Consider the following 26,813-nt stretch of genomic DNA (forward strand, 5'->3'; position numbering starts at 1 on the left):
GTTTGCAGATCAATGGAAGGGATTGACCCTCAGGCTCATTGGTTGTGAGGACTGGCTGTCACTACAGTGGAGGAGCTGTGGTGCAAGGTTGACCTTACAGAGCAAGATTCTCTTTAGTGGGGCTCTGGTGCCTGCCCAGTCTGCCCTTTGGTTGTGTCATCCTTGGAAGTGGCTGGGTGATGTTCTGGCTTGGAAAGAAGCTGGCCACCATGTGTGCCTGCCCTGGAGCCTCTGGGAGGGAACCTACAGCCAGCCAAGTTTAGCCACAGCATGTGCTCTGCCCTTTGCCACCTGGTATAAACCACAAAGCAATCCTCAGATGGCTGCCACCCACACTGGGCTTAGAGGTGCCTCAGGAAGACAATCTGCAAATGAAGGCAAGCTGTCACTAATGTGGGGCTCAGGATTGCTAAGACAGAAGTATGGGACATGCTGAAGCCAGATGCTGCTTGTTTGGATTTTGTGAACCTTTCAGAGATTTTATGAAATTCCCCAGCATGAGCTAAGACAGGTTGTTTGTAAATAAAAGCCACTGGAAGCGACGTGGGTGTGCCTGAAAGTTGGGTGGGGTGGGGTCTCTGGAAATCAGTAGGGTTGGACAGATGGAAGGTAATAGCTAGTTTGCTGGTGTCTCTGTGAATCTGCACGCAGGTAGGGGGAGGGCTCAACAAAGAAACAATGGTTTTTTCCAGCTCCTCCCTCCAGGAGAAAGTTGCCCTTCCAGCCGTTGCTCTGAAGCCAGACAAATCAATTCCTCCCCGAATGTCCCTGGCACCTTTCAAGCTGCTGCCCCAGCACTGGAGCTCAGAGTGAATGAGTCCATCAACAAGTAAGTCCATGTGTGGTTCCTTTAAGAGGAATGTATGGGACTGCAGCCACCCTCCGTCTCACTCATCCACGATCTCTGTTGGTTTTCACAGTCAGAAGTTGTGTGGACTTCTCTCCCCAGCACTGGAACCCTGAACTAGGGAGCCTGGTGTGGTGCTGAGACACCCTCACTCCTCTGGGGGAGATCTCCACAGCTGAGAAACCCCTTCCGACTTTTAATGGTCACACATGGGTAGGGGACCAGCCCATTCTGTGTCTCTGCCCCTCCTACCAATCTAGAGGTGGCTTCTTCTGCATGTCCATAGTTGTATGGCTTTGGTTCATCTAGAATTCAGGTGATTCTCAATGATGGTTGTTCTGTAATTTAGTTGTAACTGATATGGTCGTGAGAGGAGGTCAGCACAGCATTTACCTGTGCTGCCATCTTGACCAGAAATCTGTACCATGTCTTTTTTATCCAATCATCTGTTGATGGGCACTTGGGCTGCTTCCATATCTTGGCTATTGTAAATTGTGCTGTAGTGAAAATAGGGGTGCATGTATCTTTTCGAATTAGTGTTTTGGGTTTCTTCAGAACAATATCAAGAATTGAAATTGCTGGGTCATAAGATAGTTCTATTTTCAATTTTTGAGCAACCTCCAAACCATTTTCCATAATTACATCAATTTTCAGTTCTACTAATTGTATACAATGGTTCCCTTTTCTCCGCATCCTCAACAACACTTGTTTGTTGATTTATTGATGATGGCCATCCTGATAGGAGTAAGGTGATACCTCATTGGGTTTTAATTTGCATTTCTCTGATGATTAGTGATGTTGAGCATATTGTCTATTGGCCATATGCATATCTTCCTAGGAGAAATATTATTCCGGTCATCTGTCCATTTTTTATTGGACTGTTTGTTTGTTTTGGTGTTGAATTGTATGAGTTCTTTATAAATTTTGGATATTAACCCCTTATCAGATATTTCCCAATTATACATCTGATAAGGGGTTAATATCTTTATCCTCACTTTTAAAATCACAGTTAGAAAAATTAACCAAAATGTTGCACAACACTAAATTTATAGACTCCCCCCACCCACAATGAGAAGGATAACATGTTGAACTTGCAGAATATATTTTAATTTTTAATCTATGTTACATTTTTTTGTTATGAGGAGTACCTTCACTTACCCTCTCGCCAGGGTCACCAGGAGGTCCAGAGGGGCCTTGTAGACCTGGAGGACCCATAAGACCCTACAGAGAAATAAACCATGATCTGAGTCAGATTCCTGATCTCATTAGTATTCAGGGAAATTCATCCTCCCCAAATCAAAGTAGAGCTCATTTATATTTCATAAATATACAACTGTCTCCCAAACAATTGCCCTATTTATCTTCCTATGAAAAGACAACATATAGGGACTGCTTTGTAGCTATCTCAACTCCTTCTCTATGAATCTGCTCTCAGAGTGGAGGTAGACATTCCAAGGAAAAACAGGAAAGGAGAACTCGCCAACGTAAAGTCCCTGAGGTAGAAGTTGGTTCCCAGTTCTAACTGAAAAAATGGTAGACTCATACAATTAGATCTCAAAAATGTGAGAACAGAGTTGAAATGTAGAAAACATTTAGCTTAGAGGCATTTTTATATTTTCTTTTATGGGTAAAAGTATTTAAAGGCATCAGTATCACATATTTATTTCAGATGACAAGAATTTAATTAATTCCACAAAAGACAGAGAATTTCTTACAAAGCCAGATCAGTAAAAGTACCTGAGAAGAAAGACACACTGACTGACATCAGCCTTCCTAGGAAAGGACAATAGAAGCTGATAATCACTCCATTCAGAAATACAGATAATTCTACTTAGAACTCTCAGCTATATTCATTGAGATATAGCTATACCTCTTTAATAAATATTAGGATGGCTTTTTTTTGTCACTTTCATAACTTTCAGGTAGAAAGTTGGAAATGAAGTTAGAAGATACAGAGATATTTAAACAACAAAACTATTCAAAACAAAATTTAATTCCACTGCTCTCAAAAGAATATTATTTGGATAAGCAAATCAGAAAGCAACTGATGGTCACCAGGTTCTATGAACAAATTGTTGCCTCTATAATTCAACACTCAAATTAGTATAAAATGCATAAATTCAATAATGTAATAAAATTCTTATATTTGATTATTAAAAACATCAAGACAAAAATAATCTTAAAACATTTACATACCGCAGGTCCTGCTGGCCCTGGTGGTCCTTCAATAAGCATACCCTGTAATTTAAAAAATGATAGCGAATCATTCATAAGGAAATGTAACCCCTAACCTCTTACCTAAGTGGCTCTAAGAAAGCACCACATCATGGCACTTTAAAAAGTGAATTCTCTCCTCCTACCACATAAAACCAACTACAAACATTTTTACATACAAAAGGGAGGACATTCGAAATAATAGAAGACATAGGCCCTGTCCTCAGAGAATCTATGAACTAATTAGATAGGTAATCAATATTCAGATAAGTAATATTACAAGAAGAATATGCTAAGTGCTCCGAAGAAGGACAAATGAGACATTTGATAAAGTTTTCCCTAGCACTCAAATAATGCCGGGCACAATGCAGGATCTTAATAAATATTGGCTGCACAAATGAAAGAATGGAAGTGGCACCTAAGCACTTTAATTCAGAAAAGGAGAGAAAAGTTCAGACAAAAGAATCAGGGATAAACATGAGATAAGTTCTTACATAGACAAGAGCATATAATACTATTTCAAGATAAGAACCCAGTTTAAAAATGTTTATGAGTCTACTGCTAAAAATTGTTTTATTATTTAAACATTGGTTGTAAATTTTCAAAACAAGGGCATATTTATTCTGAAAAAAAATTTTTAAAGCCTTTGGTGAGCATGTGGTATATTTTCTCAGATTTTGGAGTAATGTAGCAGATATCCAACAATGTTCTTATAGGCATTATCTTCCTAATTTTTATCTCCCCTCCCCTTTTTCTTTTTGAATTATTATGTCCTTGTGCTTTCTGAAATGACTTTCATGACCTTGAAGTAAACATTTAAACATACTATGTTAGGATACTGCAATCATTTTTTTCATGTTACTCATTAGAGAGAATAGTAAAATTGTTTTCCAGTAAGAATTTGCTTCTTAAAAATATCATGAGTGGTGAGAACATTAATATAAATTTTAAAAATCACTCTTATAGTATATTGGAGCTCTTTGAAGATAAGTAAATAAAATTTTAAAATAATGTTTTCACATTATGACATGATTTTATTTGACTGTGAAACAAACAATATGTCAAATAATATATTTCTAATGGTGTCAAGTCATAGAAACGACAGGACAAATCATTGGATTATAAACTACAAGAACCCAAGTCTGGTTGTACCTCAACCACCAGACATTTAAATATCAGGAAAGTTACTTAAACCTTTTAAATCTCAGGTTCTTTCATTGTAAAATGAGAGAATTATACTAGACAAATTTCAGCTACTTTCAAATTCCCAAATTCCTTATTTTATATTTTTTGGGTTATTGAAATTCCACTTGCCAGAAATGGCCTTATAACTCATTTATTTGTGGCAAATTATAAACATGTGGACATTAGGATTTTCAATGGAATACATGAACATATATAATAATTAGGATGATGACTTGTAAGTTAAATAATTGTACCGACCTTTACAATGTATTCACATTAGTACTTACAGGTTCAACTACTGCTGGTTCTCCTTTCTGTCCCTTTTCTCCATATGCACCATGGCCATTTATCTGTTGAGTGAAAAATTCAAGCAGCCTGTCTTTAAGTAAATAAGGCCATTTAAGTATTTTTTAATAAGGGAATTTAATCATCTAAGTGCATTTAGAACAACCTATTAAAATGTCTTTTTAAATAGAAACTTATTAAGAGTTTGAATACTTAAAATATAAAAAGGAAAGTATAATGAACATTAATACTGAGTCCTGAATGAGACTGAGAAATTGCTTCTTAAAGATATCTTAAAGAAAGATTAAAACATTTGTAGACATCAGTTATTATTCCACAGTATTAGCAAAAAAGTGTCATCAAATTAAATTTAATAAAACAGAGGAGAGAGTACAGGGTGGGAGATATAGGTGAAGGCAGACAAAAGTTAAAATAATAATAATAATAGTAATAGTAATAATAATAATAAATACAGCGCATTACTGAGCATCACCAAAAACTACACATTTAAAAAACATATAAAATAGTCTAAAAATCAGAAATTAGATGGACTACTTAGAATAATGACTATATTTTAATCATATCAATGAAAAGAATATTTGGATACAATTCTATTCAAGATTATACTTTCAAACAAAGACTCCAGTAGTGTGGCTGGAGATAACAATGGCTGAAATCCCCATGAAGAAGAATCTATGAAGGTGTCCTAGGTGATAAGTATTCATCATTTATATAAGAACACAACCTGTATTTTAAACCTGAAAAGACATCAAGATGAACATGAAAATACTCCAAGAATAAGACACGCAATGACACAGAGCGTAATACTGACTTACGCTTGTTTCTGTGATATCTGTTTCTGCTGGAACACCTGGACCAAATTCTTCATTAGTGGGGCTTGTCGGTTTATCTTCATATTCTTTATATTCATAAAAATCATATTCGCCTAAATCTCCATCTACCAGAAGATCAGAGTCCCTGCCGTCTATTTCTTTGTTTTCATACAGTGTATCCTCGGAATTTTTCCTCTGGGAATCATAATCCTCTCCAGTTAGATATTCTTCAGTAAATACTTCTTCAACTGGATTTGGCTATTAATGTAAGTTGCAAGGATTTGGAGAACACGAAGTTTACTGTTAGTAAAGCAAGGTAAGCATTTGCAATTACAGTTTGATGGAATGTGATGGGAAGCAATTTAAATGCTATTCAAGCAAGTCTGAAGGCTGGGAAAAATATCCTCTTAGTATCATTGAAAGAAATAGTTTTGTACATTGGTATGTACAAGGATATATTGCTTTCAAAACACTTTTCCCAATAAACTGCAAATATTCACATGGATTCAGCATGTGTATTTGCTTGTTTCATTGAAAAAAACTTGTTAGTCCATTTCATATTTACTTTATAGTTTAAGATTTGAATAATAAAATACGCATTTAGTTAAAGCTTTGTTTAATTTTCAAATCTCATAGAACATCATTATGAAATACAGTTGCTACCAGAAAAGCCATGTAACTTTGACTCTCAATCCCAAAAATAAAATATTAATTCCAATATTGAGATTTATCATTGCAATATTTACATAGAGTATCTGGCACGTAGGGAAATATTATATCATCAAACAGTTCTTCAAAGCAAATAAAATATAAATTGTAGTCCTCAAAATTTAAGACAATGAAATAAAATATATCACTGTACAATCTCATAAAGAGTAGAGAATAAATATTCACTTAAAAGTAAAAATTATATCAATAATACTCAGAGACATAGAAAAACAAACTTAATATAGTTTTCTTTTTCTCATAAATTCCGTATTAATTGCATAAATCTGAATCATATTTATTATGCAATTATTATCCATATTATGAGTTTGATGAGGTTCAAATTAAATAATTTATCTTGCTACTTTTTCAAGTTCATTTTTAATTGTTTTCTATGACATAGTGAAACTAGATGATAAAGTGATATTGAATAAATGAGTAGTAATACACAAAATCATGTGAATAAGAATGTCATTAAATGATTATTTTAGCAATTGTTAACTAAAGTAAAATGTCCAATGACCATAATAGTTTTGTATTCTTAGACAAGGAGGATATACTATCTACAGTGGATGCATATTCTCAAGGACTGGAATTTTACTGTGTTCATAGCTTTCAACTAAAAAGCTGGATGTAAATAAACATCTTGAAACAAGATACTTATTTTTGGAAAATTATTAATTTGGACTAGATGAAACTTAAAATCTGTTCTCACACTAAAATGTTATTATTCTAGATTATGCATTTGCGTATAATGCACAACTGGGTTTATTTGCCTACTGAGACACATGCTATACAAATTTTCTAATAACTAAATGACTCAGGTATTCTTCATGCCAGATATGACAAGTATTTAACAAAGTTAACTGAATTGTATACAATTTTTTAATGATCAGAATATGTGCATAATATAAAATTCAGGAAGACTGATTTATGCCTATAAGTATTTAAACATTTTCATAGAAGAGAATGAAAAATGTTAAGATGTATTATCTTAACCATAATTAACATCACACTTCTAACAAGCATGAAAATGTAAATAACTATTAAAATACATTAAGACTGCATTTTCTCAGATTGTTTACTGTCATAAAAATGCATGATTACTGGTCAGATGGAATAAATTCTAATTGTATCATTTGATGATACAATTTTCACTTTAGCGGATTCTCCTCCTCAAGGAAGGATCATGTTGTGAGTACCCTTCATCACAACATGTTGAGAAGCTTGCTCAGTCCCAGGAGCCATTAAGGAAATGATAGCAGCCAATTCAGTTGGATCTATTTAGCATTTGCATGAAGCAGAGTCATGCAAAACATGAATTGACATTGATTTTAAATGAAATGCTTTTAATAATAGTAAACTAATATGAGGGTTTCTTTTATCTCAGTAAAAGGATAAAAACATCAAACTATCAGAGGTTATAGATTCTTCCAGAGTGAGGTATATCAAGAAATATCACACATTTTTTAAATGCTGGACTGTGATTTAATACTACTCATGAGCATTACCTCATTTGTTCCAGATACACGCCTCGGTGCTTCTGTCTGGTAAGTTTCCACTGTTCCATAGTTGTATTCTTGAAAATCATCAACAATATTTGCCTAATAATAAATAAACAGAAAAGCAATTAACAAAAATGTAAGGTAATCCCAAATCTTTGCAAATCATGACTTAATTGGGTTATAGTATTAGCCAAATGAGGATTTATCTAGTTGGGTTAGGACAATGACTCATCATCAGAGATCTTCCAGCTTATCTAGGAGAGATCTTGATTGCTTTTTCTTTGCTACCTGTACCCCTAGTTTGGTTTTTGCCGCTGCTTGATAATTTTTCTTCTTCTTGGATGCAAATTTTTCAGATTTAGGGGGTGTAAACTTTTTGGACTTTTCCTTTGAGTTAGTGGCCACTGTCCTCATCTTCTTTTTGAAATTGGATTTCTTTTTCTGTAAAATGTGGTGAAAGATGGAATGGAAAACATAAATAAAGTGAAAAGGAAATAAAGAGCATGGGTGAAAAGAAGAATAAGCAAAGCAAAATGAGCATCATTCCCTCAGGACAGCTACTGTCAAATAAAAACAACAGTTTTGGTTCATAGAAATCAGATGAATGACAGGTTTATGATAAGCTTGAGGAACAGTGGACATAAGAAACCACAGGATGACGAACAGTAGGACGCCATATACAAATACGCTATACTTTGTTTTTACCTCGGTTTGTGCTATTGTCTCCTCAGCTACAGTGGGTCTCTCTGATACACTTTCAGCCTCTTTATATTCTGCTTCCCCATACTCATAGTCATATTCCATTATATCCTCAGGTGCATACTACATTGCAAAGGAAAAAATATTAAGCAATTTTGTTAGTTGTGAGTAACACTATTAATAAAGTAGGAATCATCTTCTTAACTTTTACTTAGAGTAAACAGTTAAGACACAAGGAAAAATTGTTATTTAAATGTTATTTTGTATTACATAGATGCATTATACTGTCTTATACAGAGTATAATAACATAGGAGTGACAAAGCAGGGTTTCTGAGAGCATAATAGTGGTTAGGATTGTGAGGAAACTAAAAGTTTTGAATAATAATTCAAACTTTTAATTAATGAATATTAATTGAAACATAGCAATTATGTATTTGGACATAGTTGCTAAATATTCACGTTAATTTTGGTTTGTAAATATTACTACACAAGGCTTCTTTATAAGAGTTTTACAGTAATTTCAATGGGTACGTTTTATTCATTAAACTACATATTTAAAAATAAAAATATGGAGGCTAGTCTTCCCAAGCAAGAAAGGGTCTTCATGTCTATCATGAGACGGAAAGGGAAGGAGGGAAAAGGACAAGGTACATGAAATGAGTCTGTATTCTATTTGGAATACATGAACCAATGAAAAAGTAAAATTTTAAATTTATTCGGAAATCTCTAATTTGCTATAGATTTAAGATCCAAATAAGCACAGAATTTTTGTGAAGTATTAAAAAATTCAAAATCACACCTGCATATATTTAATATTATTTAAATTTTTAAATATACTGCCTTTTTATCTACTAAAAAAGAGCATATCACTTACACTACTAAAACTAAACTCACATTGGAAAATACTATTTTATACTAGATTTCTCTGTATTAAAATAATTGAGTTGTGAAGAGGTATGTTTCTTAATAGAAGGATATGCAAGACATTCTTATTGAATGATGAGGAAAATAATGTGTCAACCTTCAAAGCCAAATACCTCTATCAAAATTTTAAGTTTTAAACAAAAATATAGATATTGTGAAACATATATTAATAATATTATTTAATTAAAGTTAAATACACTAAGATCATATATAGTATAAAATATTAAACAGCAAACTCAAACACAGTATATATATATTTTAAATTCTAAAGGCAAGCTATTTGAAATTTCTTAATTATTGTATGTAGTAAAAATTCAATTGTGTCCCACTGAACCTCTCTTGGCATTTCAACTAATCCCTTTTAGTATGCCAGCAAAATAACTATTGACCACAACAAGTCTTCTAGAGAGTTGTGGTTACTTTGCTTTCAAGTAATTTCTACAAGCTACAGCAATGCAAATGAGTACCAATTTTACAAAGACATGTAATGAGACACATCCAAAATGAATCACTGGCAATATTATATATGTGGTCCTCAATGAAGTGAGTGAACTTTTCTAGGTGGCTCAGCTGAAGGTCATATCAAAATATAAAAGTAGACATGCCTTTAGCGTTCCTTATTTACAGTTGTCGAATCTCCAATTTGATTAAATTAATTGAAAAAGATTCATAATTGTATTTACAGCAGTAGCTTTATTTTCAATGAATATACATTTAAGGCACTTTAACAAAACTTTATTCTAATTAGAATTTGTATAGAAAAATATTCTAATGTAGAATTTGTATAGAATTTGTAAAATAGAAAAATGCATGTATATAACACTTTAAACATTTTTGTTTCTTCATGCCTCTCTAGCAAGATATAATGCCAACTATTTCTAGTGAAGTTAATGTAAGCATTATTAATAACATCATTGAGTTAATAAAACAATTAAATGCCGAATTTAGTTACATATTCAATAGACATTAATGGAGACTGAATATTATCTAATGAGTAATGTTTCTATAGTCATCCATGTTAAAATAAGAAATATTGGGTTTCGATAATTACTAGCTACCGGCTAGAACTAGAACAACATAAAAATATTTGCCAGTTCATTAAAATTAAGTATTTTAGAATACTTTTTAGAATCAAGTGCATCTATAATGAATTATACAACAAAAAGCAATAAAAGGTATAAAGGGACAATTTAAATGCATCATAAAGCCTGGTATTCAGGAATATCTACATATAGACATATATATTATGCCTATATATATATATATATATATATATATATATATATATATATATATATAATATCTATTTATATATAAAGAGAAATCTATAAAGCGGTGCCAAAGTAGCCAAATATCTATGTATCATGTTTTTCTCTTGCAGGAAGAAACCTCTTCTAACCTCCATAATTCTCTCCTCTATTTAAACTCTTTCCAAATGGAGAACAACCTGACTGACTGTGGAAAAATGGAGGAAATAACCCACTCACCACCTTAGGCATGAAAGTGCATCGTTTTCATAGAGTTATTCAGGACTCAGTAAAAAGAATCACTGCTTTTGTTCTCCTTATTTTTATCTGCACAACATCCCCTTTTTGGTGGCACGAAGTGTTTTTATCTGCACAACATCCCCCTTTTGCTGGTCTACATGAAGCGCTACAATGTAGTTTTTAGAGATGATTCTCCCTTCTCACTATGGAAATTTGAGGATGCCTTAAAGACAGGTAAAGAAATCAGGTGAATATATGCAAAAAGACAAGCAGAGATGGAATGATTTCTACTTTGACCTCTGAGTAGTCTAGCGTAAATGATAGTATGTGAGGAGAAACGGTCGTCTAGAAATGTCATAAAATCTATTGTTAGTTAATTTGTTAGAAAATAGTGAAATCGGTAAATATCTGTGCACTTACGAGAACTAGAATATATGATACATATTAAGTGATAAGAAGATTAAGGTGATATATTTAGGGAAGTAGATTTTTTTTAATTTCTTTCTAAGCGATGGTTTATGATTTGCTTTATTTTCTTTTTTATCTTTTATAAATAAGAATATCAATTGTCTACTAAATATAAGGCATTTATAGCCTGTGCAATACATTGAGAAAGGACCATATATATATTTAACATCTAATTTCTTATAGGTTGGAGGATAATCTAATGATATGAAAATCCAAAAAAGTCATAATTTTAATATCAATTACTTTTCCATATAAATGTTATTGTGTAGGTTTAAGTAGAATTATTAAAGTTTGATGATGTTATCACTAAATTTAAATTTGTCTACATTATGCATTTTCCACTCTATGATGATGATGTACTATTGTGTCACACATAAAAAATTGCATCCTAAGAATGAATTAGAATATGTTATTTAGAGGATCATAACTAGACCAAATTACAAATTGGAAAAAGCACACTTCAGTTAATTTATAAGAGACTAACATATTAATTAGTCTAAATTAGAATAACAAATATGCAATGTCACAAATTTATTAATTTAAAATTAACCAATATAAAGTACAACATGTATGCTTGAGGTTCTGTATTGCACTCAATGTCTATTCACTGGCAAATAACATTTCATTTCTCTTTTGTGTAGGAGGAACATCTGTACATCAATTTTTAGAATGCACATTTGTAATCAAATGACATATTAATAGCTATAGTTCAAAATTAACATATGGATTGCTTACAAATTTGGTTAACGAGTTTTTTTTACATACTAGTATAGAATGATTAGAGAATGAAGTATCAATGTAATTTAGAACTAGGACAAATATGTGAGAGCTGATTTTTTTTTAAAAAGAGTTTTCATTGTGGCATATTCAATATAGAAACTGGTACGTAAGGAATGCTGTCTAACACTATATCACCCAACTAGATGTTCCTGAAGCTTTTATTATACAGTATGCAGTTTTTCTCATCAATTGCTTTTTGTAAAAACAAGTTTGACATATCAAAATGTTAAATATATGTATCAACAACTAAAATAGAAAAACGCAAGTTTACTTTTAAATAAACTTATAAAAAATAGATTAAAAATTATTTTAATGTAAAATAACTCTGCTTACCTGGCTAATAGTATTAAAACATAGGAATAAAACACCTCAAGGTAATACCGGGGGTGCCAAAAAAATGTATACAAGTGGACGCTTTGGTCAGCATTGCTCAAGCAGTAGATCATCGTAATCAGAAGTGTCTGGACGCTGATGGTAACCACTTTGAGCACCTCTTGTAATTGCATAAGTCAAACACAACTTGTAACATCTTTTGTTATCGGTATATATTGAGTATAACAATTTTAATACAGTTTTCCTTTCTTAAAATATGTGTACATATTTTTGGCACTCTCTGTATATTAACAATGCATAACTTTATTCTTTCAAAAATCAGAGCCATATCTGTTGCTAAAAGAAAACAAGACTTATTTTTCTTAAAACAGAAGCAAAATAAATTTCATCAGTGTTGAACATGTATACTAGATGTCATAAATTTTGATATTGAATTACCACATAATCTCTACGATATAAAAGCACTAAACCTGATGGTTATTTTTACCTATCTTCTTGGAATTCACAGAAATCTGTTTTAATAAATCATGAGGGAATAAAAAGAACGAAGCACTTGAGAACTGAAACAAGCAAACACAAATATCCAAGTAATTTTTCTTTTCTTTCTCATATTTGCTTTCCTGTCAGCTTCTTAAGACTTTATCCTGTTTTAAAGAAAACATTAATATTAAGTCATGGAAAGGATCAGTGTAATAAAATTCAGTATCATACCCTAAAAAGTAATGTTCAAACATACATATTTCAAGTATTTAAATGGTAATATCCAAATTAAATTAATATACAAAATAATAATAAAATTAAAAGATAGATCTTATCTTGTTCTAAAGAATAAAACTCAAAAGTCAACACCTAAAAATAGTATATTTAGAAGGTAAGAAAATTGCTATTTGAGCTATTTTCAAACATAAGGACAGTCTTGATATTTTCAAACTTCTACCTTCTCTTCTAAAATTTAACATTTTCATCTTGAGAAAAAATAATCTAAATATATAGTTTTGCTACCAACTAAAGAGTAAATTCCCTCCAGTTTGCTTACTTTTTAATTTCCAGAAAATTCACACCAAAGGATTTTACGTAAAAATTTGGATAAGGTGTACAATGCACTATATTTTTTGTTCTTTGGGATAGTCAAGTCTGAAAACATTTCTATGACTATACTAACTTAGATATACATATGTTTGGTCTGAAAGAGAATAGAAATAGAGTCAAATTTCATTGTGGTGAATTTTCTCACAAAAATAACCTGAAACAATAGTTTCACACCTGAATTTCAAATAAAGTGACATAACAATCAAAGTATATGATTAGTTTTAATTATTGCAATCAGTTCATACTGCTTTCCATTTCATTGCTCTTTATATAAAATTTTGTGCAAGAAAGAATATATCAATATAGCATAGCCCCATAAGAAATAGAAAAAAATCACTCTAAATATTCAACACAGCCTGAAAATTTTAAGATAGCTATAATGTCACTTTCTCATCGTCATGAATCTACAAAGGCCTGGGGAAATGGTAAATACCTCAGAAAGATATGTCACCCTTATCTTGAAGCTGTATTAATTATTTAAGTGGTAAGGGCAAAAATATAGCTTTTAGAAATTACCTTTTTCTCCCCCTCCAAAGAATCAAATATGCTCATATATACAGTATACAAATGAGGCATGTCTATTTTTAAGAAATTTAAGTTTAAAAATACTTAAACAAGAGGCGAAAAACAAACACCAAAAATCATCTTCAAGTCACTTCTTCCCAGGAATATTAGAACACTGGTGAATACAAAGTATATCTCTATTAAAATTGAATATAAGCCTTCGAACTGCACGATTACGTCTGTACCATTGAAATGAGAAAACCTGCCCTGGTCTTACGGTCCTCACCTCATCGGTCTGAGGTTCTTGAGCCTGAGCGGCCTTAGGCACTGAAGAGTCACAGTCTGGACTGTAATGCTCACAGTAGTCATACGCTGCTTTAGGGTCACCTGTGATCAACAACTGCTGGATATCCCCCTGCCAAGAAACAAACATGGACGTAGTGAGCATATTCAAACGCACATATATCTAGAGCAAGACTTAACCAAGACAATGTGTAGTTGATTTTGTAAGTATCTGAAGATGAAAAATCACTGATATTTCATTGTTAAAAATAGTCTTACAGGATGGAGAGAGAAACTCACACCTGTTTAACAAATCATCTGTTAATACAGTGACCTTTGAACAACACTGATACACAGATTTCTTTTTAAATTAAAGTTTATTGAGGTGACAATGGTTAGTAAAGTTACATAGGTTTCAAGTATACAATTCTGTAATACATCATGCATATATCACATTGTGTGTTCACCACCCAGAGTCACAGATTTTTTTCAATAAATATGTTGGAAAATTTTTTGGAGATTTGAAACAATTTTTAAAAACCCACTGATGAATCTTATGATTTCTTAGTAAATTTTCTTTTCTCTAGCTTTCTTTATTGAAAGAGTATTATACATAATACATATAACATACAAAATATGTGTTAACCGATTGTTTGTGCTATCAGTAAGGATACCTTTCAACAACAAACTATTAGTACCGTGTTTCCCCAAAAATAAGACCTCGCCAGATAGTCAGCTCTAATGCGTCTTTTAAAGCAACAATATAAGACCCGGTCTTATTTTACTGTAATATAAGACCGGGTCTTATATAATATAGTATAAGACCAGGTATAATATAATATAATACCGGGTATAATATAATACAATATAATATAATATAATGTAATATAACATAATACAATACAATATAATGTAGCATAATACAATATAAGACTAGGTATAATACAATATAATATAATATAATATAATATAATATAATATAATATAATTTAATATAATATAATACCAGGTCTTATATTAAGTTTTGCTCCAAAAGACGCATTAGAGCTGATTGTCTGGCTAAGTCTTATTTTCTGGGAAACACAATAGTTTTTGAGGAGTCAGTAACATGCAGAGTTTTGACTGCACAGAGGTTTGGCACCTCTAACCCTCATGTTGTTCAAGCGTCAACTGTATTCTGCTCTTGAAGCCATGTGACTATTTCCACATGGGTCTAATTAAACATAAAACTAGTTTGATATAAATCTAGAGGTCATGACCACATTAATCCAGAATTATACTCGGGCCCAGATGAATGGCTGGTTTAATATCCATTTGACTTGGAGATTCAAGGCCCAGTAGCTTTGAACACATGAATCTGATTCACAGAACTCCTGATGTTATCTTGAATAATTTCAAAGTTTTACAGTTTCTGTACATTTTATTAACAGATGTTATTTAGGGGCTGATGAAAATATAGACATTAAAATTTTAAAGTCTGTAACACTGAGTACTAAGAAATAATCTTTTGTCTCCTTGGATTTGCCTATGGTTCACCATACTTTGCTTGTCCCAAATTACAAGTCCTCTGCTTTCTGAGTAAACTCATTTGGGCTAAAGACCTTATTATTTCATTTTTAAGGTTGACAACACTAACTGATCAATTTAGACTACTGAATAGCAACAGCTGAATTATTATAAATAAATAAACATAAATCAGGAAGAGAAATTTTAATACAGAATTCTTCATTAAACTGTTGAAAAAAAAATAATGAGGCATCATTGAGTATATCACTGAATACTAGTCTCATTAAGGGTTTCAGTTAGAAATTCTTATTCCTGAATTTTATCCCAGCTTTGCCATTAACTACTTGCAATTATGCAAGTGACTTATCCTGACTCATCATTTGTAAAATGCATGCATTCAGAGATCACATGTAAGGTCCTCTCCAAGACTAAAAATTCTATAATTCTAAACTTACAAGTAATATAATGAGCCAAATGAAGCTATTGCTGAAACACCTAAAAGTTGCCATCTTATATGCACATGATTATTTTAAAATAGTATATTTTTGAGAAGAATTATGGTTTCCTATGTACTTACTATTCTAGTTAAGGTACTTGACTTCATTAAATGGAATCCTGCCAATCTTTCCACTATAAATTCTTATTTCAGGTGTTAAATATTCAGTCAAAAAATATACTACTGGAAAGAAACTGGAAAATTCAGTTAAAAATCTACAGTATTATTTCTCCCAGAAGGCATCTTACAACGTTTTATGTTAATCATACGACATGTTGTGAGAGAGTATATAGATCAACAAAAGCACCGGGACACATTGAATGAACTATAAATATTTAGATTCAGTAGTCATAAAAATTAGAACAGCTGGAAATGGGTGAAGTTACCAAGTAAAATTGGCATCTGTAGCAAACAAGGTATAAAAAAGGCCTCCTCCTCCTGTAATGATCTATTATGCAAAGCTAAGATTAGAGTTGATGCAATTACCTTTTACAGCTGCGTCAACTAGGTCTATACCATAGTATGTAGTACTCATCCTATAAATAGGATAAGTCCAGAGGAGGGAAGCAAAGCATATGTAAGAAAACCTAATAGAATCTATCTATACAGATGAGGTTCTTCTAAATATCGCATGCATTGCAAATGGTTCCTGTCACGTTTTTATTAGCCCAATTATGTAAGTAATACCATAGTATATCCTCCTTTCAAAACTGAAATATAGTGCACATACTCTAACAATTTTTGTTTGGCTTGTTTTTTATTTTTGTTTTTTATTCATACGTAATAACTCTCTATAAGGTCTAGCTATTTCTCTTTTCTGTGCCTAGAATGTAATTACATCATGCTCTATGAAATACACATGTTAAAACAAATGCAGCTGTTTTTGCATGTGTAAGAAATCACACATGTAATTGTGTGATTTTAAGGCCACATGTCAATGTGTCAGTGTCAAGTGTCTGAATTTTTGATTCAACTCCTCCTCCTATGTGAAGCCATGCCCATGAGTGGTTGAAGTAAGTTCCCAAGTTGAGTGTCCATTGAATTGTACAACACAGCAGCTCATTCCTAAGAATGAGCTATGGAAAACCAGGCCCTGAACAGCTGTAGTGTTCAATTCCATGTGATCACGTAATGTGACTTGTGAATGGATTATGTGCTTAAGATATAATAAGTTCACAAGAATAGCAGAGGAAACTAAGATATAACCAAAACAGCTAATGCAGAGACTGGATCAATGTTCAATATAACTGTTCAAATAAACAGCTTATTTTTAAACAGTTTATTTACAAATATTCTCTCCTGAATGGCAGTCTAGCACCTAGTAAATGTACAATCCCATAAGGCATTCAATTGTACTCTGAATCTTAAAGAGTTAAACTTTTAATATTAAAATTTGGATGTTATATTCTAACAGAATAATTTACTTTTGGCAAGAGGTGGAAAAGAAAACTAAATATTACCTATTGACGATGTAATTTCACAAATTTCTAGAATTAGAAATAATCATCTCCCCTAATGCTAGAATAAATAACACTGCTGCAATTTCATTCTATAAAATCATCTAGTCTTCAGACTTATTAGGGGAAAAAAAATCCGTGCAAGTTGGAGACTGAGTAGAAGCTGATGATGGAGTGAGATGGAATGGCATGGAGAGATGGAGGAAAGTACACTAGAAGTGCAAGGGGACTGTGTAGTTTCTGGAGTGAGCAATGGTAGGATGGCAAAGCCACTTAGTTAAGAAAGAAAAAAGAAGGAAAAAACTAGGATTCAATCTCTTAGGTCTATGAGGTGAAATGATAATTAATGATTGCTTCTAGAATACAGTCAGTTGTTCCTTTAAGAAAATTGCCTTCATTTACTTTTGAATTATGTCCCTCCTTTACCTGCAGACTGTTAGGCTGCATCACTAAAGCCAAACTGAGTTACAAAAATCAATAAGAATCAGCAGAAAAATTTTGCTTTAATCTGACAGTCCATACTTCTTTCTAGAGTAATTTTTATACCCATTTTTCACCTATAATCACAGACAAAATGAACTTCCCTAGACTTAATGTTATATGATGAATTGTGTCCCTTTACCCCTACTCTGCTCCCAATTCATGAGTTTAAGACCTAACATCAGATAGAAGAGAGGACCTATAAATAGATAATTAAGGTTAAATGAAGTCATTAAGACAGTCCCTAGTCCAATATAAAAAGAGATTAGGACACACACACAACAAAAGGAAGACCATGTGAAGACACAGGAGAAGATGGCCATCTATAAAGCCAAAGTGAAATGCCTCAGATGAAATCAACCCTTCTGACACTCTGATCTCAGATTTCTAGTCTCCAGAACCGTAAAAAAAAAAAAAAAATTGCTTTTGTTTAAGACACTCAGTCTGTGGTATTTTGTTACTGTCATAACAATAGCACAGAAAACTAATGCAGACTGAGTTAAATAATACTAGTTTATTTTTATCTTGCAAGTGTTGTCTTTATAACAGAATAATGAGAGCACATCAAAAAATATTTTTATTTATTTGTAACAGGGGTAATATCTGATTGTTCACAGACAATCAGGTAGTAAGTAGATGCTGAAAAATATTGGCTGATTTAATTTGGGGAATGGCTAGAACTCAGGGTAATCAAAGGTTATAATACACCTAATGGTATCACCATTTGTAAATATCCCTCAGTACATTGGAAGTAAGGAAGATAAGAAAGTATTTGATTCAGAGTATAAATAAAGCATTTGAAGGGAACAAGTTAAATAAACTTATCAAATGTTTAAAAAACTTCATCAAATTAAATTACACTACAGTTCATACTGAGTTTAAATATTCATTTATGTGACTTTTTAAATGCATTTTTATTATGCTAGTAAAAGGTAAAATAATTCCTGGTTGTATCATTAACAACATATTAATGAAATTAAATTCTAATTCTACTTCATGTCAACAGTAAAAAAGAAAATAGAACAAAAATGTATTATATCAGAATTATACATATGTATTTGTATGTATCAGAATGGTATCTTTTTTCATTTCTGTTATTTCATCTTATTTGTCAGTACTAATGTAAATCAAAAGTAAAGCACACTTAGCTCTTTCTTGATTTAAGAAAACGTAAAAATTTAAATTACAAATCTAAAAAATAGTGAGATGCTTCTCAGATTACAAAAGGAGTCATTTCAAAATTTCATTAAGTAATGAATATTTAAAATACGTATCACCACAATTTGATCCCTGTCCCAAAATAAATTCATCTGATACTTTTTACAAACATCTATTGTCCAAATTAATATAACTAAAAATAACATTTTAACATCTAAAAAGAGAATTTTGAAACAAAATGGAAATCACTTTGAAACTTTATTTTTAAAAATTAACTTGAGAATAAAAATATCATTTGTATGAAAGGAAACAACAGGTATAATTTCATGTTTCTAATTTGTATTTTAACACAGACACAAAGGAGAAATTCATATAACTAGTATGAGCATAAAGGTCAAATATGGCCTTTGTATGGACTTTCACTGCCTGTCACCCAAATAGTAGACTTTGATATTTACTTTATATTTCACAGCCTTTGACTGGGCACTAAAATTCGGATTTATTTTTAAAATAATTATCATCTTTTGAATATGAAAAAGAAGACAATTATTATAATTTCATTAAGAGTTTAACAGTTGAAGTGGCACATTTACTCCTCCAACCCAAGCAAGTAAAGCAGATATTTGGGGATCTTTTTTTTTTTTTTTTAACGTATAATTTCATCTTTTCTATTCTTATTTTTAATTCTAGATAAAATGTCAATCAGTGGATAAAAAGAAATCGTTCATAGTAGCATTTCTATACATTTATTATTCTAGTTCTACATACAATGAAACTGCCCCAGAAATAGCAGGTGTTTAAACATATTTCCTTATTTCTTCCCTGCTGCACTTCTTTATTATGCAACAATGAATGATACATTTCCTTTAGTGAATTGAAGTTTTAGTCAATCAAAATTGGACATTTTATGAAATATATAAGCCTAAAGAATTTTAGAAGTATGCATGTAAAGGAATTGATACATCTTTTCCAATTTTTTTTCATTTTGAAAAAAAAAATGTTTCTGTACCATTGATGTGAAAACTTCTTTGCTCACTACAGAATATAGACAGTCCATACATATCTCTATTGAACAGTGAAAGATGGAGGGGCATGCTCTCAAAATTGAAAGCCAGAATTCCCTTTTGAAATGGGAATATTTGGAAAAAAACATACATATTTTTTTTCTTGAATGAAAAGCAAACCTGCTACACAACATTGCTAATTTTAGGAAATACTTTATAATTTTAGAACCAGCTACATTTTTTCCCAAGCAAAATATTTTTCTTTTTTATACACTAGTGCAAGGAATAATTTTTACTAAATATCTTTTAATTGTAACTTACACAGAAATTTAACAGCCAGATTTCTTTCAAAACCTTTTTCCCTGGCTGTTCACCAATTATTCATCTATCCATTCAATCAACAAACATTTATTAATATTAAGACAAAGTAACATGCTGACACTTTGGAGAGGAGGAAGAGGAACAAAGAGGGAAATCAGACCCAGATCCTATTCTCAGATACTTTAAAGCCTGGTAAGGGAGATTAATTATACACAAAAACATAAATATAAAAAACATTTCTTTAGTACATACTGTATTTCAATTATGAAGAATAAAGAAATTGAGGTGGAAGGGGTAGGGGGATAGACACCTTTCATCTGGGAAAATCAAAGGAAGAATCCTGAAGAGCCTGGTATAAATGAGAATAATTAAAGAGAAAGTGTTTAGTTTTGATTTTCAATATAAAGATACTTGTGATTCTTCGTGGGTCACCAAATCCTAAATATTCACACTTCGTTCTTTCACTCTGTACCCAGAGAATCTGCATCATCGAGATTGTCTTGAAGGTTGGTTTTCAATACAGACAACATAAGTTAGTTACCACCAGGAGTTTGGAAGGTGGGAAGAGAAGGAGGCTGGGTAATTTTCTCCCACACTTTCAGAAAGCACTTCTACAGGGCTCCTGCTTTCAATGAGCTCTGTACCTCTATATCCACCCCTTGTACCTTCAGCTCCTGGGAAAGTAATGCTCATTACCAAGTTCCTAGGCCTCCATGTTCACATCTCTGAAATCTCTGAGTAGAATTCTGGTTCCTGCTGGAAACCAGAGTGAACTCACAGAGACTGTGAGAAGTTAGAGAAAGAATGCATACTTGAAGGCCCTATACTAACGGGCATCTTCCTTTTTGCATATACCAAGTTTAACGATTCAAATAATCAGTACATGTCACTTGGCCAGGAAAGTATGCTGTCTCTGACAAAAGACACAGTTTATAGTCTGGGATCCTCTATTTTATCGACCAATACACATTATTCAATAAAATTTACTAGAATAGAAACTTCACAAGAGCAAGGGGTTGTCTGTTTTGTTCTCTAAGCGATCCACAGTTCCTGGAATAGGCCTGCACATAGTGAGTACACAATAAATGTTTGTTCAGTAAATGGATCTTGGGCATTAATTTATTCACCATTACAAGCCTCTGTTTCAACATCTGAAATTAAGAATACTATTATTAGTCTTGTATTTCCGAGAGATTCTTTAAAATAATATTTACTTAAGCAGTTTTTAAACTGTAGAGTGTACACAAATATAAGGTAGAATTATTACAGTATTTGAGAGCAATTAAGGAATCCACCTTTGAATCGCAAATTTCTAGACGACGTGTATATATGGACACTGTAAATTTTAAGAAATGCTGCTGGAGAATATATTTGTGATTGTTCTAAAAATAAATTCCAAAACAGTTGAGGTTCAGGAGCTTTAAAGTCATTATTCTATAAGTAAAGCCTATCAGGAAAAAAATATAATAGAAGAGAAAGAAAACTACATTTAGCTAAGCAGTTTCCAGCACATACTGCTGTAAAAGCAATAGTTTAACAAAATTTTAAAGTATTTCCATAAGGTACCCACTAGACATAAAACTTCTGTTCACCTTTGTTAAAAGTATGGTGGGTCTTGGTAGAGGTTTTGTTTTTATATTCAGGAATAAGACTGACATTAATTCTTATCCATGGCATAAAATTCCCAAGAAGTAACTACCACTATCAGAAGATTAATTGGAAACCTAGGCTTCCTGTGTACTCAGACTTCTGACTTCACCAAGGCATTAGCTCTCATCACAGTTTTTTTGTGTTTTTTTTTTCCGAACATTCCATATAGTTAATAACTGTTTTGTGTGGAAAAGGAAAGCTGCCAAAATGCTAAGAATTTTAGTTCAACTGAAAAATGCGTCACAGATTGCATTGAATGAGGAAAACCACACAGAGACAGAACTGCTACGCTCACAACCTTAATATTTTACAGTTTCCCAAAATCGGGTTAAGAAATCAAGTTTAAGAAAATAGTAGTGTTCCTGTGACTTGAATGTACTTCTAACTCAACAACTATTTACCAAGTATTACAGAAAATGCCTAAAATTGAAATAAACACTACCACACAAAGTGCACATTTATCTCATACTTTCTGTCAAGGCTTCTTACTGAAAAACAACTACTAATGCTCTATTCCACCAAGTTAATTAATTAATTAAACAGACAAATAAATGAATACAATGTTTTTTTAAAAAGGTAGCAGACCTTGCCTCCTGTTTTTCCTTGTTTGCCATAGATGATCTATACCCCTTGAATTAGTCAGTGCTAAAAGTATGTTGATTCTTTCATTTAAACAATAATAAGTTTCAGGCACTATTCTCAACACTGCGGTACAACACAAAGACCCTGCCCTCTTGGAGCTTACATTCCAGACGGGGGAAGTGAAATAAGCAAAATGTTGTATAAAACATGATAAGGGAGATGTACCAGAAGGTAGCATGCTATATTGCCAAATGTGATCACGAAAAGTTTCCCTGATAAAGTGACATTGAGACAGAGATATCCAAGGAAATGAAGAAGTAAAAAATGCAGATATTTAGGGGAGAGCCATCCAGGCAGTAGGACCAGTGCATGCTTAGGTCCCAAGGCAAGAGCACGCTTGACGTGTTCAAGGAAGAGACACCGTATGGATTATAGGGAACAAGGGAGAGAGGATCCAAGGACGAGGTCAGAGAAATGGGACAGAGGCTGCAGTGGGGTCACATGGGAGCCTGCAGAATACTGAAAGAACTTTAACATGTACTCTAAATGACATGAAATGTCACTATAAGATTATACCCAAAGAGGTGACATTGTTCACTTACTCATGAATTCTTTCAGCCAAGTGCTATCTGACAGAAATAAGCTAGCTGTTCCAGGCTTGCTGCTTAGACAACAGACTGATGGGAAGAACAGTAGCAGGGAAGTCAACTAAAAGGCTCTTACAATTATCCAAGGAACAGATAACGCTAATGATTATAATAACAGATAAAAACTAAGGCAGCACTTACTATACACCTGCCATTCTTTTAAGAACTTTAAATGGTCATATTGTAAACAGAAATGAATGAGGTCATGCCTTAAAAAGATCTAGTTAAAAAAAAAAAAAAACTTAAACAACACTTTACATAATCCATCACATTCTTATTATACTCCTTTAAGCTAATAATAATTTCGCATTAACTGCGTGTTTACTATAAAACTCAGTAAGCAAAGAAATATTATTTTGTTGAAGATAATCCTATGGTCTTTTAGCCAATTTAAAGTTTTGTTAGATGCTCATTAAAAATGCATTTTAAAAGAGACAATTAAAGCCTTGTAAACTTAAGTAAAAATCCAAACCCTTCACGTTTAGAAGAAGGAAACATCACCTATTTACTACTTATATATTAGTGCTAGAAGTCTAAAGTATCAAGTTTCTCTCTCCCTAAACTCCACATATCCAATCAGTCCCCAAGATCTGTCATATATACCCCACCAAGCATCCTGAAGCAAGTCCCTTTTTTCTGTTTCTTCTGCCATGGCCTTGCCTCTACTGAAACTACCTTTTATTTTAACTAATGTGTCAAAATATCAGGTTGTGTTGTGTGTTTTTTTTCTTTTCCACTAGGTTCTCGTGATTCTAGACCAGGGGTGTCCAAACTTTTTTCAACGTTTTTTTACCAAGGGCCATATGCGTAAAATACACAAACAGCCGGGCCACTCACTCGAGGTGAAGTACATATTGCCTCACCTGGTTTATTTAAATAAACTAAATATATTTTTGGAATTTGCTGTGGGCCAATTAACAATGGATCATGGGCCGCAGTTGGCCCGCAGGCAGCAGTTTGGACACCCCTGTTCTAGACTAACTCCTCTCTGCCTCAAGAAGAATTTTTTTTTTAATATGAATTTTTCTTTCCTCTACTAAAAGAAAATTCTTATGGTCTATGGTTTAAACCCCATCAGCATGCTGTAAAAGGCGATCCATACACAAGCCCTAACAAACCCAACCGGGTCTCTTCTCAAACACCCCCAAAATGAAATTACATTTCTCAGATCTGCTGTGTCTATTACAAACTTTCATCTTTTGCACAAGTGTCCTCATCTTTAAATGTCCTCTTATGTTTCATCATTTTGGAGACAGCTGTCATTCCTTCATAGTCATATCCTATTACAACTATTATTTGTGTTTCTATATTAATTATTTAAGCAAATGTTGGGCACATAATGTTTATTCTGCTTCAACAGGGAATGGCTTAATAAACATCTAACTTTCAAATGACATGTGCTATTCTATAGTTATCCCTCCTCTTTGTGCTCCCCTCTGACACTTCTAACAAAGCCTTAACCACTTCCAGGTGCAGCACTCATTCATTCTGTTACTACTCTTCATTGGCTATAAACACATGTGCCAAGCTTTGTGCTTGATACTGCATTGGATTATCTAAATTAATAGGATATAAGTCCTGCTCTTGAGGAATTCAGAGTTTAATGAGAAAACTCGACATTAATAGATAATTATAGAACATCATGATAATAAAGGTATGACAACAAGAATGCAATGCAAAATGGGTTATTCTTTGAGAAGTTAAAAAATTGCTACAGACTAACAACCTTGAAAAGGGAAAAAATAAAGTATCACCTTTCACTAGCATAATCTTTACAGATGTAAATTTATAAAAGGAAAAAAAAAATATGTGACACTTTCTTGTGTACTGTTAGCATAATCCAGCAGTGCACTAATCAAAAAGTAGAGAACTGAATCAAAAAGAGCAAAGTTCCTTATAGAGAACAAGCAATACCTTGTATACATTAGTACTTTGAGCTCTGAAATCTGAATCCACCTCAAATGCAACCTGGAGTTACATTCTTGAAACATTTCCAGCCATACATCCTACTAAATATGAAATGACACTGAAGTACCAATAAAGTCCTAAAATATGGCCCATTATCTGCATACGAGGAATGACAATTAAGTTTCAGAACTTGTTACAATGATGTTGCTAACATTTTTTGATATCAGAGATTACTCATTATGAATTTGTACCAACTGGACAGTTAACCAGGTTTACTATTTGGAAGTGCTGAAAAGGCACCCAAAAAAAAGTTAGACGACCTGAACTTTTCACCAACAATTCATGACTCTTGCATCACGACAATGCACAAGATCACACGGCACTGTCTGTGAGGGATTTTTTAGCCAGTAAACGAATAACTGTATTGGAACACCTTCCCTACTCACCTGATCTGGCCCCCAATGACTTCTTTCTTTACCCAAAGATAAAGGAAATATTGAAAGGAAGATATTGTGATGACATTCAGGACATCAAGGGTAATACGATGACAGCTCTGATGGCCATTTCAGAAAAAGTGTTCCAAAATTGCTTTGAAGGGTGGACTAGGCACTGACATTGGTACAAAGCTTTCCAAGGGGAGTACTTCGAAGGAAACCATAGTGATATTCAGCAATGAGGTATGTAGCACTTTTTCTAGGATGAGTTCACAAACATAATTGTCTGACCTCATATTGCACTACAATGGTGTAGATAAGATCACAGTCTGAATGGCAACCAAATGCCACACATCTGTTGTATAACAAAGTACAGTGATGTCCAGAAAGGAGAACTGTGGGAAGCATCACTGCAGCTTGGTCATAAATAACGTGGCACATTTTTCTGTGTTGACCTTCACCACACTTGTCATACCAACTCACTTTACAACAATAAGTAATATAATTACATATCAAACAGCTAAAAGCAGATGTTCCTTTCAGACTTGGCTGAAGGTAACTCTCAAAAAAACACATTAAACCAATGTTGTAGTTTGAGCTAGTGGTACATGTATTGTAAATACCTCCTAAATACAGAAAAATCAAAAGAGGGAAAACTTATTTTACATCACATCTCTTTAAATAATTGATCTTTAGCACCGAGTCTAAATAAAATCTGACAATTTCTAAACTATTACAGTAAGAAAAAATTGTTTTATAAAATTACTCAGATACTGTTATGTTGCTACATGGGACTATTTATGTATGAAAGCCATAAGATTTACCTTCAAAAATAACTGTATGTATATATAACTGTATGTATATATATATACACACACATACAGTTATGTGTATACAGTTATGTGTATACAGTTATATATACACACATATATATACATATATACATTTATGTGTGTATATATGTACACACACACACACACACACACACGCATTCAGAATGGATCAAAAAAACAAGTCCCAAAGAGACTG

General features: G+C 32.6%; 1 protein-coding gene across 5 annotated transcripts in view; it reads right to left on the minus strand.

Moving 5' to 3' along the window:
• Positions 1–26,813, minus strand: part of COL11A1 (collagen type XI alpha 1 chain) — a 199,688-nt gene that overhangs the window by 123,919 nt on the left and 48,956 nt on the right. The window contains exons 5-11 of one of the 5 annotated variants that reach the window (XM_074318650.1): positions 14,146–14,274; positions 7,863–8,015; positions 7,581–7,673; positions 5,368–5,622; positions 4,534–4,596; positions 3,044–3,085; positions 2,006–2,068 (exon numbers count right to left, since the gene is read on the minus strand). In XM_074318650.1, coding sequence (XP_074174751.1) covers positions 2,006–2,068; positions 3,044–3,085; positions 4,534–4,596; positions 5,368–5,622; positions 7,581–7,673; positions 7,863–8,015; positions 14,146–14,274 — 798 coding nt within the window. Of the gene's footprint in view, positions 1–2,005; positions 2,069–3,043; positions 3,086–4,533; positions 4,597–5,367; positions 5,623–7,580; positions 7,674–7,862; positions 8,021–8,279; positions 8,397–14,145; positions 14,275–26,813 lie in introns of those variants that run through there. The other 4 variants (XM_074318646.1, XM_074318647.1, XM_074318648.1 and 1 more) reach the window with 4 other exon arrangements.

The sequence above is a fragment of the Rhinolophus sinicus genome, linkage group LG14 (assembly GCF_036562045.2).
Source record: "Rhinolophus sinicus isolate RSC01 linkage group LG14, ASM3656204v1, whole genome shotgun sequence".
Classification (NCBI taxonomy): Eukaryota; Metazoa; Chordata; class Mammalia; order Chiroptera; family Rhinolophidae; genus Rhinolophus; species Rhinolophus sinicus.